The sequence below is a fragment of the Osmerus mordax genome, chromosome 12, assembly GCF_038355195.1.
Source record: "Osmerus mordax isolate fOsmMor3 chromosome 12, fOsmMor3.pri, whole genome shotgun sequence".
In the NCBI taxonomy this organism is placed as follows: Eukaryota; Metazoa; Chordata; class Actinopteri; order Osmeriformes; family Osmeridae; genus Osmerus; species Osmerus mordax.
The window spans coordinates 14,769,680-14,785,385 of NC_090061.1; the positions used below are offsets into that span (position 1 = coordinate 14,769,680).

Consider the following 15,706-nt stretch of genomic DNA (forward strand, 5'->3'; position numbering starts at 1 on the left):
GTAAGTTGGACATTTCGACAAGAGCACAGGTGAAAACTACTATTCTCTACTGTCTACAGTACAGTACAGTAAAATGTAGCTACATGTAGCTACAGCTATATGCACTACATCAGTACTTTTTTTGTACATATTTACTGCAGTCCATGATTGAAATAATGTACTGTATTTCATTTGCTGTATTCATTCTTTTGTCTCCACAAATGTATTTGCTGTGTTTAAAGACTAATATGTAGCCTACTACAATATTTGATTCGAAATATGTTCTGATTTTCTGCACAAAATGCAACCGTTACGTAGAATTACGTTACGTAAAATACAGTAAATATTTTCAGCAGTGTGCAGTACCGGTCTTGTGTGTTGTGTTTGGTCAACATATTCATGTACTTGTACGTACTCTACTGGAACAATATCTCTGACAAAATAAAGCAGGTTATATCATTAGAAAAGAATAGTTAGTGTAAAAGTGTTTTACATTTTGCACTACAGTGTGTAACTGGTTCAAACAGTCCAATTTTATGAACCATGTGTGTGGGATATGGTGACAGAAATGGTTTTTTATACATGATTGTATAGTTTTGAACGACGTGTTTCATTTAGCAAAAGATTGGAAGTGTTCTGCTACTTGTGTGTCTAGTTGTGTGAATCGTGTGTTGTGTTTTGACAGTGAGCCCTGTTTTCAAAATTGTGCTTAAGCAATTGGAAAAAACTGTAAACATTGTGCTGGTTCTAAGCCTTGCAACGTCATCAGTCAGTGGGTGGGGTTACACCGGTAATGGATAATACGGCACAGTCGCAGCAGAGTTTAGTGTGGCAATAGACTGATAAAATACTACGTCGAGAGGAGAGACATACAGACTGACAGCCTACTGGAATCGAGCGAACAGAAATGGAACGGTCGTTGGTTGTATTGGCTGTGTTGATCGGCTCACACATTGTTGGTACCAGCTGCTATATTGGAATTTTGATCCTGGTCGGAAAACCCACTAATGTCTCGAACTATGGATTGTTCTGAAGTAAAAAATTTTGGGCGTCAAGACAACCGTGCAGAATTATGAGAAACCGTTATGGACACCGGGAGCATTCCTCCTCCATGATTGCTTAATTATAGAGGGAACGGAGTTTTACAGAAAACAAATAGGGCGTATATTTCTTCTTTGTAACAATCCGGACATGGTAGCCTTTCCTTTTGTACGCGTAAACAGACATGTTTCCTTTTGACTGCTATCTGAAGTTCCCTACGATGTTTTAGTTAGTAGGAACGACCTTTGTAGTTAGAATAGCTTGTATTATATTACTACATCGTACATGTCGCATTAGTTGGCTGAAATGCTCTAACATGAGTTAAATGTTTGCGGCGTTACAGATGGTGCTTTACAACGGTTAAGCGCTTTTTAAAGGATAACCGCAGAGCCATTAGGCCGCTTATCAGTCTGCATCATCAGGACGGGACTGACGTTTATATTACTTATTTTGACGCTAGATGTCAGCAACTATTTAATTACATTTTATCACCTATATCTATCAACAATATTTAAATTAAATTCAGAAGGAATCTTTCCAATCAGCTATCAAACAACAAGCGCTTCTGTTTGTGCCCATCCTTTGCCTATTCTTGCTTTTCTCGCTAACCCCATAATTTGGACTGGACTCTAGCATGGCTTTGCCAGATAACACCAGTGGTATTCCTGGGGAGGAGTTAGTTTTTCCAGAGATTGTAGAGCTGAACGTGGGTGGCCAGGTGTATATTACACGATACTCCACCCTCACCAGTGTCCCCGACTCCCTTCTCTGGGATATGTTCAGCAGGAAGTCCACTAAAGGGCTGGCCCGTGACACCAAGGGACGCTTCTTCGTAGACCGTGACGGTTTCCTGTTCCGTTACATCCTGGACTTCATGAGAGACCAGCAGCTGGTGCTGCCAGACCACTTCCCAGAGCGAGGCAGGCTGCAGCGTGAGGCAGAGTTCTTTAACCTTCCAGAGCTCGTCAAACTCCTGGCACCCAAACTCAGCAAGCAGAACTCTCTAGGGGAGGAAGGATGTCAAAGCGACCCGGAGGACTCCTCACCAGGCATCGATTCCTCACGGAACCTGGGCTCGGTGGGTGCTGCCGCCGCTGCCTGTGCTAGTCTTGTACAGGGAGGGGACGGGAAACGTTCAGGCTTCATCACCATTGGTTACCGGGGCTCGTACACACTAGGGCGGGATAGCCAAACTGACGCCAAATTCCGGCGTGTGGCACGCATCATGGTGTGTGGGAAGACCTCACTGGCAAAGGAGGTGTTTGGGGAGACTCTGAATGAGAGCCGTGACCCTGACCGTCCACCGGAGCGCTACACCTCACGCTACTACCTGAAGTTCACATTCCTGGAGCAGGCCTTCGACAAGCTGGCTGATGCAGGGTTCCACATGGTGGCTTGCAACTCCACGGGCACATGCGCTTTCGCACATGAGCAGACGGATGACAAAATTTGGACCAGCTACACTGAATATGTATTCTACCGTGAGTGAGATAATCAGTTCCCTGTGTCCACCCTGATCTCCAATCGACTGCCCCTCCCTCTCCAACGTCCCTCCCTGCTCCAGTAGAGGACCAGTAGATGCTTCACACCTGCAATCAGCTCTGTTCCTCTCCCTGCATCTTTCTCTCTGTCTCTCTCCAGCATCCTCCCCTTCGATCTGTGACCACCAGTAGTCCTGACCTTCTTTGTGGCTCCCAGCTACAGAGAAACATTCCTGGTCCACAAGCTTTTACCCCCACAGCCCCCTGACCTACGCTGTCCCCCACCACCCCTGAGCCCCAGCCTTGGGATCTCACAACAGCAGACCCTGACTCCACATTTCCAGCCTCACTCGTCTCCAGTTCTGAAGCCCCAGCCCCCCTGTCAATATCACATATTTCCTGTCTCTGTCCCAGCACCCCACCCATCTCCAGACCCTGACCCCCTATTTGGAAACTGCCTTGCTCTTGCTCTCTTTATATACCTACTTTGGGAAAGCATCACAATGTACTTAAAGAGCTTCTTTTGACATTTGAAGCTCCTGCTTGTCAGTGTAACTGTGTTCAGGCACAGGGTTTTGCAAGGGCTGGGAAGACTCCCTCTGTACTGTACTGATTTTACTGACTACAGGAGAACTGACTCTCTCTTTCTCTCTCTGTGTCTTTTGCTTGCGTGTTTCTGAACTAAACTACCAAAATATTGGATCTGAGCAACCTTGAAGACTGCAAGCCTGGTAGCAAGGAACAAGTGTTGCATGATAACAAAAGTCAACTTTCAGTTTTTATAGAAACACCCGTTTAGGACCCGGCAGTTATAGGGGTGGTGAGTTCACTACTTGACAACCCACAGTTGTAGGTCAGGAGATCAGCAAGTCAGACATAGGTGTGGAGAGGAAACCTCTGTCTAGCACTCTGCTTATGTAGATGAGTAGATACTTGAATGCTGTAGGTGTGTGAGAACACAGGCAAGAAATGTCAAGGGAAAACAGCTTCTAGATACTGTATCTTGGGCTATGTACTAGCCTATGCAAGGTCAGGGCAGTTGTTTGAGGAATGTGGCACTAACCTGATGAGTATTTACCAGAAGTCAAACTAGCAATTTAGTAATAGTGGCCCATATGAAAATTAGAACTCCATGTTATTCATACTCAATGTTACTGTCTAGCTCAGTATCACAGTTCTAAGCTGCTGCATATTTAATCAATCTCATTAACTAAGTGTATGTCCCTGAGATACTCTGGAATTCCACTCCAGTTATAGCACAGTCTTCGACTCCACGCTGTTGAATCTGAAACAGGGTTAATATGGTAACGGTTTGTGAACGTTATTTGTGAGACTAGTTTTTGTGCGTGGTTTGCATGGGTAGTCTGTGAGGTTACTTAGTAGTGGCTGTCTTGGAGACTACCAGCATGAGAGAGTGGGGGTGGTGCCCAGACAGCTTGTGTATTCAAAAAATACAGTAAAAAAAACACAATTATCTTCATAGCAAAGCACACATTCTCCTGGAGTTGATGAAAGCACAGTCAAGTTCTTGGGACAATAAACTGCTAAACTATTGTGTAGACTATATATTATAGACACTAAATATGGTTATTAAAACTCTGAATATTGAACAGGTAAGGTGGGGTTCTCTCGTTTTAGAGCCTGCTTGGGATGTTCTGTGGTGTCTTTGAGATGCAATGTCAGGTATCATCCAAAATAGCTTGGCAGCACATCTGACAGATGTGTTCTTCAATGTTGCTAGAATCTGATAGCACCCTGTTTGAGTCTGGTGACACTCTGTTGACAGCTATGTCAACAAACTAAGCAACACAAATATTACTTTGGGACAAATGTAGAACTAAATAGATGAGGTAGATGAAATGTTGAGCTATCTGTCTTATACAAGTTGGTCTGATCGTAATTTTCTATTCTTATTGGTATTCCCATCCATATATACTGTTAATCAAACTGAGGTTTGAGCGTGACATACTGTACCCCATGACGGTTGTGTGTGCTTCCATGTACTAACTGTGAGTGTTTAAAAAGGAGATATAAAAGTATTTCACAAATAAATACTCTCTCATCTCTCATTGCTGTGACAGAATATAATCCATGTAAGGACATACACTTTACTTATCAAACTTTACTATCTACCCACATACCCACAAACAAACAAATCTCTTTCTTCTCTTTTGCCTTCTTTCCTCCCTTTTTACCAGTTTTCCCCCACTTCAACAACCTTTATTCCCAATCTCCCGCAAGTCTCCCACACTACTATACTCCAGTCACTCTCTATCCATACTCTTGTGTAGAAGGGATGTAACTGGGAGGAGCTGACTGGCCACAGGGCCAGAATAGCAACCAGGACACATTGGTAACAGGCTTTGTCAAAGCAGATTACAGCCCTTGTGGTGCTTCCACTAATTCCCTAATACCGGCTGAGAGTTACAGGTCTAGGTGCAGACACAGATAGACTAATACATTACAGTTGTATTGTGTTGATTTGCAGCAGAGATGGATCATTTAGATCCTATCCTAACCCTATGGTGTATTCACTAAATGTATTTTAATTTACTTATTTTGTATAGATCCTAAATTATACTGTGATGACAAACTCAAAAAATAAAGGATAATATTTAGATTCATTTATAGCAATATAATCTTTTAATTAAGAATCTGAACCAGTTTGGAAGAACAATTATCCAGCTTCTGCAGTCTAGCTTCATCACACAGAACATCCAAACAACAACAGCCCTGTTCACCCCACATTCTTCCTCAATATCTGTCTATTTGTGTTTTCTGAGTTTGGAATGTATGACTCTTCTGAGCATAGTGCTACCAGGAATGTGTTTCCCTTCACATGCAATCCTCCATGTTGGACTGTAGGAAAAGTTGGTCGCGAGTCTGTATGCTCACAAACCTAGAGTTTATCAGCACAGGCTCCAAGACTTTTGTTACCGCAAACATGCGAAGTGCAGAGGTGAATTTCAGACTCCTGTGTCTATAGCCACAGTATACTCCAGCAATACCTCCCTGTGTTGACCCCCAACCTCCACATTCCACACAGTAGCCTTTGGAAGTGCTCACTACCACACACACACTGTGGAGGGCTAGCTGCGGATTAACTTGAGCTGTCCCGATTGGGCATCGATGATGCGTGACGCTATGACTTCCTGATGCTCCATTGTGAAAACTGAGGCTTATTGGTCTACAAGGCATGCTTGATGGCACACGCTTATCACAAGAAGGGTCTAACTGTGTCACCAGCATGGCAGGTCTGCTGTCGGTGCTTTAATAAAGAAATTCTGCAATAAACCGTATGACTTTGGCTCCTTTAAAATGCTAAATATACAGGGGGATGAAGTGATCCTGTTTTTCAAATGTGTGCAGAAACTATGAGCTTAAAAACGTATATTCTAACAAAATGTTTTTTAGTCCGACCATTGATCTTGGTGTTGTTGAGTGTTATTGGTGTTCTACAGAGCATAGTGTACATGTACTGTACCAAAACTATTTTTTTAAATAATTTCCAGCAGCACTCTTTCAGAGTAAACAGTAGGCCTCATCTCTGAACCGGATGCGAGAGAAAGGGGGAACATTAGAATAAAAATGATAGAAAGGTGGAAAGTTTTACATTGATAATACACTTATTACACAAATGTAAAATAACTTTTCTAATGGAATATGTTGCTGGGGAAGCGTGCACACAGACTGTCTGTGTGTGTGTGTGTCCAGGTTGGTTTTCAGAGCTTCCCTACATGTGTGTGCACGTTTGAACCCTTCATGGCATGCTGTCAATACAGCACTGCTAAAGGACTTCAAGGACCTGGTTTCAAATGGACCACAACACATCTACATTTGTTCCATGAAACGTACTTATTGAACAAATAGCTCCTCTATCACCCTGAGACATTTCAGTCCGACTTTCTGGTACATTCAAAAACCAGAATCGGAATCGATAAAATTGAAGCGACACCCAACCCTTCTAGCTAGGTCTTGTGTCCTGATCGAATGATTGCTTTAGTAAAAAAAAATATATACTGTTACATGCTACAGAGAAGGATAATCTCAACAGGTGTTTTCTACTCTCAAATCTTCAATCCGAGTTTAAAATAGATTTTCATGCATAGCAAATTCAACAATTTTAATTAAATTACTTATTAAACCAGTGTTGCTTTTAATCCCTTATTTGTTTTTTTTGAAGAGAAGGTATTTTCTCTATTTTGCCTCCATGGCCAAATATTGACAATCACAACAGGTGCCTAATTTGATGTACAGGATAGCCATTTCAAACTGTTATTTTATCTAATAAGGCGTTGTTAGCGCCACCACCTGAGGGACTAGTGTACTCCTTTGTTGGAGCACCAGCAGAGAAGGAAGGCAGGCCAATGCCAGGGTTGGTGCAAAAGAATAATGTTTAATTTTCTCAAAATGAAGAAATAAACCAGGAAGGTCTTCCCAAGAACATGTCCAAATGAATCAATGCAAAATACTTCAACAAAATTGGCTGTACATCTGCTCACCAGTCTGGCATAGGGCGGTTCTTTCTCTCTCTTGTCAAATCCCAAAGGACTTTTATACCCCCAGACCTCCCTATCTACCTGGAGACCAAACCATGTACCCATAAAAAAAGGGGGGAAGGAAGGTACAGGAGACACATGTTCACAGCATCTCCCACACCCTACACAGTTACCCACATAAAGGCCCACACTACTAATTAACAATATAAATTAACAACATAAATTTACATACAATAAGAAAATTACAGCAAGAGCTATCAACATGAAGCGAAACTGTCCCGCCCCTCTCTTCCGTAGTTGCAATGACCAACTCCTGCAAAGCTGATTGCGAATTGTCTCCTGTCAGCTCCAACCTCAAAGACGAGACACCCTAGTGTGAACTTTTGTGGTCAGCTGTAAATGAAAGGTATTAGCTGAATGAACGTTTGATATCATTAATTGAGAGTTTGCTCTCACGGCACAAACCTATAGCAGTTGGAAAGCCGCAAACATTACCATAACTGGGATTCCAGCAAATAAGGCATGGGAACAAGCCTTCTCACATTGAGTGTTGTGGAGCTATATATGCACTTTCTGGTGTGTTGCTTGGCAACATGGTATGATGGTTGTGACAACCACATGCGCGGGGGACAACAGCACTGCACCGACATTCTCCAGTTTTAAACGAAAACAAATAAGGTCTTCCTCAGATCAGGGTTTCTTCCATCCATCCATCGTCTTCCGGGGAAGACGATGGATGGATCCGGGGGTCGGGTCGCGGGGGCAGCAACCTAAGCAGGGAGGCCCAGACTTCCCTCTCCCCGGCCACTTCCACCAGCTCTTCCTGGGGGACCCCGAGGCGTTCCTAGGCCAGCCGAGAGACATAGTCCCTCCAGCGTGTCCTGGGTCTTCCCCGGGGCCTCTTCCCAGTGGGGGAACCCTGCGGAGAAAACTCATTTAGGCCGCTTGTATTCGCAATCTCGTTCTTTCGGTCACTACCCACAGTTCGTGACCATAGGTGAGGGTAGGAACGTAGATCGACTGGTAAATAGAGAGCTTTGCCTTTCGACTCAGCTCCTTCTTCACCACGACGGACCGATGCAGAGCCCGCATCACTGCGGACGCCGCACCGATCCGCCTGTCGATCTCACGCTCCATCCTTCCCTCACTCGTGAACAAGACCCCGAGATACTTGAACTCCTCCGCTTGGGACAAGATCTCCTCCCCGGCCCGCAGATTGCACTCCACCCTTTTCCGGTTGATAACCATGGCCTCAGATTTGGAGGTGCTGATTCCCATCCCAGCCGCTTCACATTCGGTTGCGAACCGCTCCAGTGAGAGCTGAAGGTCACGGCCCGATGAAGCCAACAGGACCACATCATCTGCAAAAAGCAGCGACCCGATCCTGAGGTCACCAAACTGACCCCCTCAACGCCCTGGCTGCGCCTAGAAATTCTGTCCATATAAGTTATGAACAGAATCGGTGACAAAGGGCAGCCCTGGTGGAGTCCAACCCTGGCGGAGTCCAACCCTCACCGGGAATAAGTTAGACTTACTACCGGCAAAGCGGACCAGACTCTGGCACCGGTCGTACAGGGACCGAACAGCCCCGATCAGGGAGTCCGGTACCCCGTACTCCCGGAGCACCCCCCACATGAGCCCCCGAGGGACATGGTCAAACGCCTTTTTCAAATCCACAAAACATGTGTAGACTGGTTGGGCAAACTCCCATGCACCCTCCAGAACCCTGCCGAGGGTATAGAGCTGGTCCACAGTTCCACGGCCAGGACGAAAACCACATTGCTCCTCCTGAATCCGAGGTTCGACAATCCGACGGACCCTCCTCTCCAGAACCCCTGAATAGACTTTCCCAGGGAGGCTGAGGAGTGTGATCCCCCTAAAGTTGGAGCACACCCTCCGGTCCACCTTTTTAAAGAGGGGAACCACCACCCCGGTCTGCCAGTCCAGAGGCACTGTCCCTGATGTCCACGCAATGTTGCAGAGTCGTGTCAACCAAGACAGCCCTACAACATCCAGAGCCTTAAAGAACTCCGGGCGGACCTCATCCACCCCAGGGGCCCTGCCACCGCGGAGCTTTTCAACCACCTTGGCAACCTCAGCCCCAGAGATAGAAGGGCCCCCCCCAATGTCCCCAGACTCTGCCTCCACGTCGGAACGCGTGTTGGTGGGATTAAGGAGGTCTTCAAAGTATTCCTTCCACCGATCCAGGACGTCCCCCATCGAGGTCCCCCACCCAGCAGCGCACCATCCCCACCATATACAGCGTTGACAGTGCACTGCTGCCCTCTCCTGAGTCGCCGGATGGTGGTCCAGAATCTTTTCGAAGCCGTTCGGAAAAGTTTAACCAGTAATATTACCCCCATGACCCCTCCTGCGGATGGTGACCCCACTGGAAGGGGGTCCCACGTTGTCTCTTCGGGCTGTGCCCGACCGGGCCCCATGGGAAAAGGCCCGGCCACCAGGCGCTCGCCATCGAGCCCCACCCCCGGGCCTGGCTCCAAGGGTAACCCGCTTCCGGGCAGGGGCAACTGAGAACCATTGTTTTCTTCATGGTAGGTTTTTGAGCCACGCTTTGTCTGGTCCTTAGCCTGGAACCTGTTTGCCTTGGGTGACCCTACCAGGGGCATAAAGCCCCCGACAACATAGCTTCCAGGACCACTAGGACACGCAAACCCCTCCACCGCGGTAAGGTGGTGACTCAGGGAGGGGATGAAAATGAGGGTTTCAACTAGAACAAAAATTCTCCCTCGGACGAGGGCACGGGTTCTGTCTTATCTTACCTGTTATGAACCTCTTCTAAGGGAAAGGCCGTAACACTGCTCAAAAAGCCTATAACACCAGGACACTGTGGTACAGTTATTTATTTATTAACACAAAACAGAAGACACAGGGAACAATGGAACTATGAACGGTGAAAAAGAAAAGCAATTAACAAAAGTGTCCTATCTACCGAACCAAGAACGTCCCTATACTAAACAGACATGGGTGGCACACGTTCCTTACCTAGGGTGTTTAACAGAGGTTAGCTACGTGATGGGGTGTATGCCCATGGGCAGGTTACCTGTTCCAAATCCTCTGTGTGAATGAACTAATAATGAAAACAGAAACAACGAAAAGCACGATACCGCATCGGCACTAACAGAAACAAGACACTAAATAAACAGGAGGACGATAACAATGAACAGGGGGGTATTCCAGAAATCGGGTTCAACAAACTGTGAACCTAACCCGGAACTCTGAGTTGATTTACCCTAAAATGGGATACTCCGACGTTTCGGTTCCAGAAAAGCTGATTTGAATTTGTTAAATCAACTCGGAGTATGTCCACTCTGAATTAAGCGCAGGCATGAGGCATTGAAAGCCATCATCAATGGAGCTCCGATACTACGATTCACCATGGCACCTGGCAACAAAAAAAACGTTGTCCTACACCACACTTCAGATAGTAGTGTTTATACGTGTTTAAAGCAATACGGCTGTAGCAGCGTAGAGACAATTGGGGTGGGAGACAATTGCTGGCCGAGTCAATGCATACATTTGAATGCAGTAGCCAGTCCATACATTGAACATTTAACCACACTGTCCGTTAATATTACTGGTTAAATAGTGGCGGACTAAATAAAATAGCATGTTAAATGTTATATTAAATAAAAAAACATATTACAAACAAGTAAGGCATATTTTGCTTAGGCCTATAAGCCTGTGATTGTAGCCTATACATCACTTTGGTTTTAATCATATTTGACATGATACAAAGTAAATATCAGTTGGTGCCTATTTCTTGCAATAGCAGAAACCCCCAACAGAATGCTTTTCATCACAGGATGATGATGATGATTATAGATGATGAAGAGACGTTGACTGCTGCCGCAGAGATGGATGAAGAGATGCCTAAGTATGGTAGCTACTGGAGTCTTGTCTGTGCAAACTTTCATGGCGAATAAAAACCCATTCTGATTCTGATTCTTCTTACAGGCATGTGTGGAATTTTCAGTTACACTGAAATTATAAGAAAAATGAATAGAAAAAGATTTGCACATTCTGATCCTGTTGAACAGAGCATGGATGCTGTACACAGTGAGATTTTCATTTAATGGCAGGTGAATTCTGCATGAGGAACTGTGGAATTTAATGTAATCTCATGTATTCCAAGTTACCGTATTTCTTCAAATAAACGCTGCAGCGTTTATTAAATAACGTTCATTTTTGGTGCAGCGTTTATTCGAGGGCGGCGTTTATTCGAGGGCGGCGTTTAATTAGTAAGGGTGATTTCGTGAATTGTAGCTGCAGTGCAGCCATAGACAACTTAGTTGCTGGCATTGTGACAAATGAATCATGCTGCTAAAAACGCAGGTTTCATTTACTACCGCTGACCTCCTTGTCTATTCTTTGTTTGTCTATGAGTGCGGCAACTCCCTTTCTCATCATCAATTAGTTGTGCGTAGGTAGTACAACTGTCTCAAATACAGGTGTTCTACATTGTGTAGAAATCTGAAGCAGCATGCCTAAATGTTCATACACGTTAGCTTTCAAACAGAAAGTTATGTACATGTGTAATAAATACTTGGGTTGAATTTAACCAATTAAATAACCGTTTTCAGATTTTTTGGTGCGGCGTTCATTTTTGGTGCGCCGTTTATTTGAGGGCGGCGTTTATTCGAGGGCGGCGTTTATTCAAAGAAATACGGTACCAGTAAAGGACAGGGTGGCCGCGGGTCCTTAAAAAGTATTACATTTACGTCTGCTAAATGTAAATATAATTTACATTTATGCAGACGCTTTTATCCAAAGCGACTTCCAAGAGAGAGCTTTACAAAAGAGCATAGGTCACTGATCATAACAACGAGATAGCCCCAAACATTGCGAGCAGCCAAAACATGAAGCATGGTGGAAAACCAAATAAGTGCCAAAGGGAAGAACCATAAGAGCAAGCAGTTAAACAAGTTACAATTGAACAACATGAAACTCCCCACAAGAGTGCAAGAGTGTACCTGTAGAAAAAACTATCAACAGTAAAATATTTCACAGCGAGTACAAGAATTTGAAACCGTTACAACTAACCAACAAGAGCAAGCGGGGTAACATGGGAGTGTCTGGGTAGATTGAAGACCAGACGGGCCGACGCGTTCTGAATCCTCTGGAGAGGGCGGGTTGCGCATGCCGGGAGACCGGCGAGCAGCGAGTTGCAGTAGTCCAACTTTGAGAGGACAAGTGCTTGGACTAGCATATTAAATTGTATTGTCATTGTAATGTAAATTCAGATTGGATGGGTCTTAAATTATTATTTTTTTCATGTCACTGCAAAAATGCAGGCAATCTGTTCTGCCAGGGCGAATATTTTTTTCCGGTAGGCTATGCACTGCGTTGTCTATGGTTAGGTCAGAGCGTAGCCAGAGTCCGTCTATTCATAGTTTTCAGTTACGTGACATCCGCGGTGACCTGGAGGGCAAAAAGCTGCTGGCGATGGCGGCTCACCGTTGAGACGCAGCAAAAGCCGGCCAATTTACCTTTTTTCTTTGTATCACCTCTACTTTTTTTCTTTGGATCACCTCTTAGCTAAAGAAAAGGAAAGATATGGACACATTCTGCAAGTGTTGGGCACTTGCAATCCATATACAGCACCCGCTGCCGTATTTCTGCCCCTAAAAACCGCAAAGTTCTTATATATGTGATGACTATGTGATGTCATTTGTGTAAACTAGGTAACCCCTCTCTCTCCTTTTAAGGAGTGAGTTATTTTTCCAAAACGGAAGCTAGCTAGTTTTAGTTAGCTTCCGTTACCTAGCAACCTAGCATAATACTCGTAGCAATGCTACTACCTGCTAGTGTTACTTAGCCTCCTAATTGTAAATTTTGAAGCCATACTATAGCGTTTGTCCTATAGTTTTTGTCTATCGGAAAATAGTCGGTTGGAATGTTCAGAATCACATATGTGTGACGCTACTGCTTAACGGGTTAAACAACTGCTAACTATTCAAACGGAAAGTCAACTTTTAACTTATTAGAACCTCAATTCCCAAAAAGTTGGGATGCCGTGTAAAAACAAAGGACCAAATGAGTATGACATTGTCTTTGTTTTACATTCAGTTGAATATCGGTGTAAAGGGACTTCCAAATCATTTAATTGGGTGTGCTTTGCCTTCGGCAAGGACACAACCTTTGTTCTCTCACATATATATTATTATTCTTATTTATTTTTGCCCCCCTAAAACTCAGTCAATATTTGGCCTACATAGACAACGTAGGTGTCAAAAGTTTCGTCTTGGTAGCGATTGAGTTGCTTCTATTGGAATTTACGTTCCGTTGCATGGTTTAGGCTTAAGTTAAGTTTTTGTGGCGAAAAGTGAAGCTAACGGTGGCTAATTTGCTAGCCACAGTCACTGACGTTACTAACGTCACTGCGTCACTAACGTCACGAAAACACGCGTGACTACCTTTGGCAGAACATTCGTTTCGCATCTGTTAACTTGGGGGATAGCTAGGCTAACTATAGCTTTACTGCAAGGCAGCTGCAGAAACGCCACAAGAAAAGAGGCCAGGGTGATAACTATTTACTCATTTTACTTTGTGATATGACACACAATTGTGATGTGTAATGTACAATATAAGCTGATATTATTAAGGAAGTACATCTACTTTCGGAAACAGTAGTCTACTATTTCACTGAAGTATTAGCATCATGACATTAGCCTGTGTTGCCCGGGCAACACATACTACAGTGGTCTATGATGTATCTGTTTTCAATCGTTAAAATAAACATTCCTCACATATACATTTTCGTTGTAGGATTTATTCTGACATTAGTAAACGATTTGTTGGTGAAATTACCATTACCTGTCGTTTCAAACCAGTGTAGCTCAGTGCAACGCTGTAGCTTACGCGAGACACACTACAAAAACATGTACACTACACAGCTGTTTAGGAAGTCAAACAGCGACAGAACATGTTCGGCACTCTCCTTACTTAAATCAAAAGTCTATCTAACTACTAACCTGAACTTCATTGCCACAGCCTAAACATTGTCAATCTGTTCATGAAAATAATTAATTTCAGCCTAAACCGTACAACGGAACGTTAAATCCAATTCAACCAACGCAATCGCTACCAAGACGAACACAGCAGTAGTCTAGTACTGTACCGTAGTAGTACAATTTACCGGGGCAGCTTCTCCACACAGGCCTATATCGCATTTTGCGTTGTTACTGACAATGGTCGCTACCAGTGAGCTTTTTATGAATGAGCGATTTTCCACTAAATAAATGTCAAGCTTATTTACATTTTGGGGGGCATATTTTCAGTTAGCAGGTGGTACTGTTTGAATCGCGATTCAATCTTCTACTGCCGGTAACGTCGTAGAATAATCTTCAAAGGGGGTTCTTTATTCATGAATGAATGCAATATGAGTAGGCTAAATGCTTGAAAATATCACGAGAAGGGAAAAACTTAAAAGGACGTTTAAGTCATAGAGGTTAGGTCAATTTTTACACCGGTCTGCCAAATGTATTCGTTTTGATTCAACGATGAGGCTGCCTCTTGCAGGGGAAATGAGAAGACATCTATTTCATTCTACACTTCACTCGTATTTTCAGTTGTAAATGAGCAGCAAAAAAAATATGCTTTTAAATCTATGTAATCTTTATAAATAATAAGTATGCATTTTTATATAACATATACAGAAATATCAGTTGTAAAAATGTCATTCAAAAACGGACCCCTGTGCAACCGACGCAAGCAAGCACACCCTACAATTTCCCCAGAAATTGTACCCTCTCTAGTTCTAAATGCATTTTGTGTATAGTTGTCTAACACAACAACCCAACTATTGAGCTACAGTAACTAGGTAACTTTAAATCACTACGACCACTGCAGTCGGTCACCTCGATACACAACAAACTATGTCAAACCGATTACATAAAGATGTGTTTTATGGCAAAAAATACCATAATTAATATACCTGTATATTCTTGTGTTTAACTTTACTTGAGCTTGATGAAGTGTTAGATGCAAATACGTGTATATTTGGATGGTTGGCATATGGCTGCCACCTTATTCTCAGGGGGTCTACTGTAGAAATGATTATGGGTGCAACTTCCGGTGAGATAGCGGAAGTTGCGGTTTGCTATACCAGAGAATATTTAATATAGAAAAAACAGGCTCTGGCTATACGTTAGTCCAAGCCAGCCGTCAACAATGATTCTTTCTAAAGTAATTTCAACTATAATTGAACTAAAACTGTTTTGTTTTTAAACATATGTTGTCATTTATATTGTATATTATTATTATTTTTATAAAATGTAATTGCAGACCTCTGGTAGGCTACCTGTTAAGCTGTTCGCGGCTGTACCAGTGTTGCCAAGTCCGCGGTTTTCCCGCGGAATTGGGCTACTTTTGAAGTGTTGCTGCTGGTTGAATTTTTTGTCCGCTGGTTCGGGTAGACCTATTTTGCATGCAAATTACATGAATATCTTTAAATAAAAATCCATATTTTAAATTAAATAATTTATTTATACCCAAATCCTACCAAACTGACTCCAGATCAGCACCTACACGCATGGACATGGGACATGCCCACATACACACACGCACTGTGCGTGTGTGCCTAATGCTGTCAGTCTCCTGAGAAAACCTCCTGAAAGCTGCTTTTAATGCTGGCATACTAAACATTTGGTGTTACTTTGTAGATATTACAATACATTTGGCAATGAT

The 15,706-nt window shown here is 43.6% G+C and overlaps 1 protein-coding gene across 1 annotated transcript; it reads left to right on the plus strand.

The window, feature by feature from the left end:
- Positions 1–865: 865 nt before the first annotated feature.
- Positions 866–4,665, plus strand: kctd12b (potassium channel tetramerisation domain containing 12b). Its single transcript, XM_067247207.1, has one exon. It carries the CDS (start codon positions 1,655–1,657, stop codon positions 2,507–2,509), a length of 855 nt encoding a protein of 284 aa, XP_067103308.1. The 5' UTR covers positions 866–1,654; the 3' UTR covers positions 2,510–4,665.
- Positions 4,666–15,706: the final 11,041 nt, after the last annotated feature.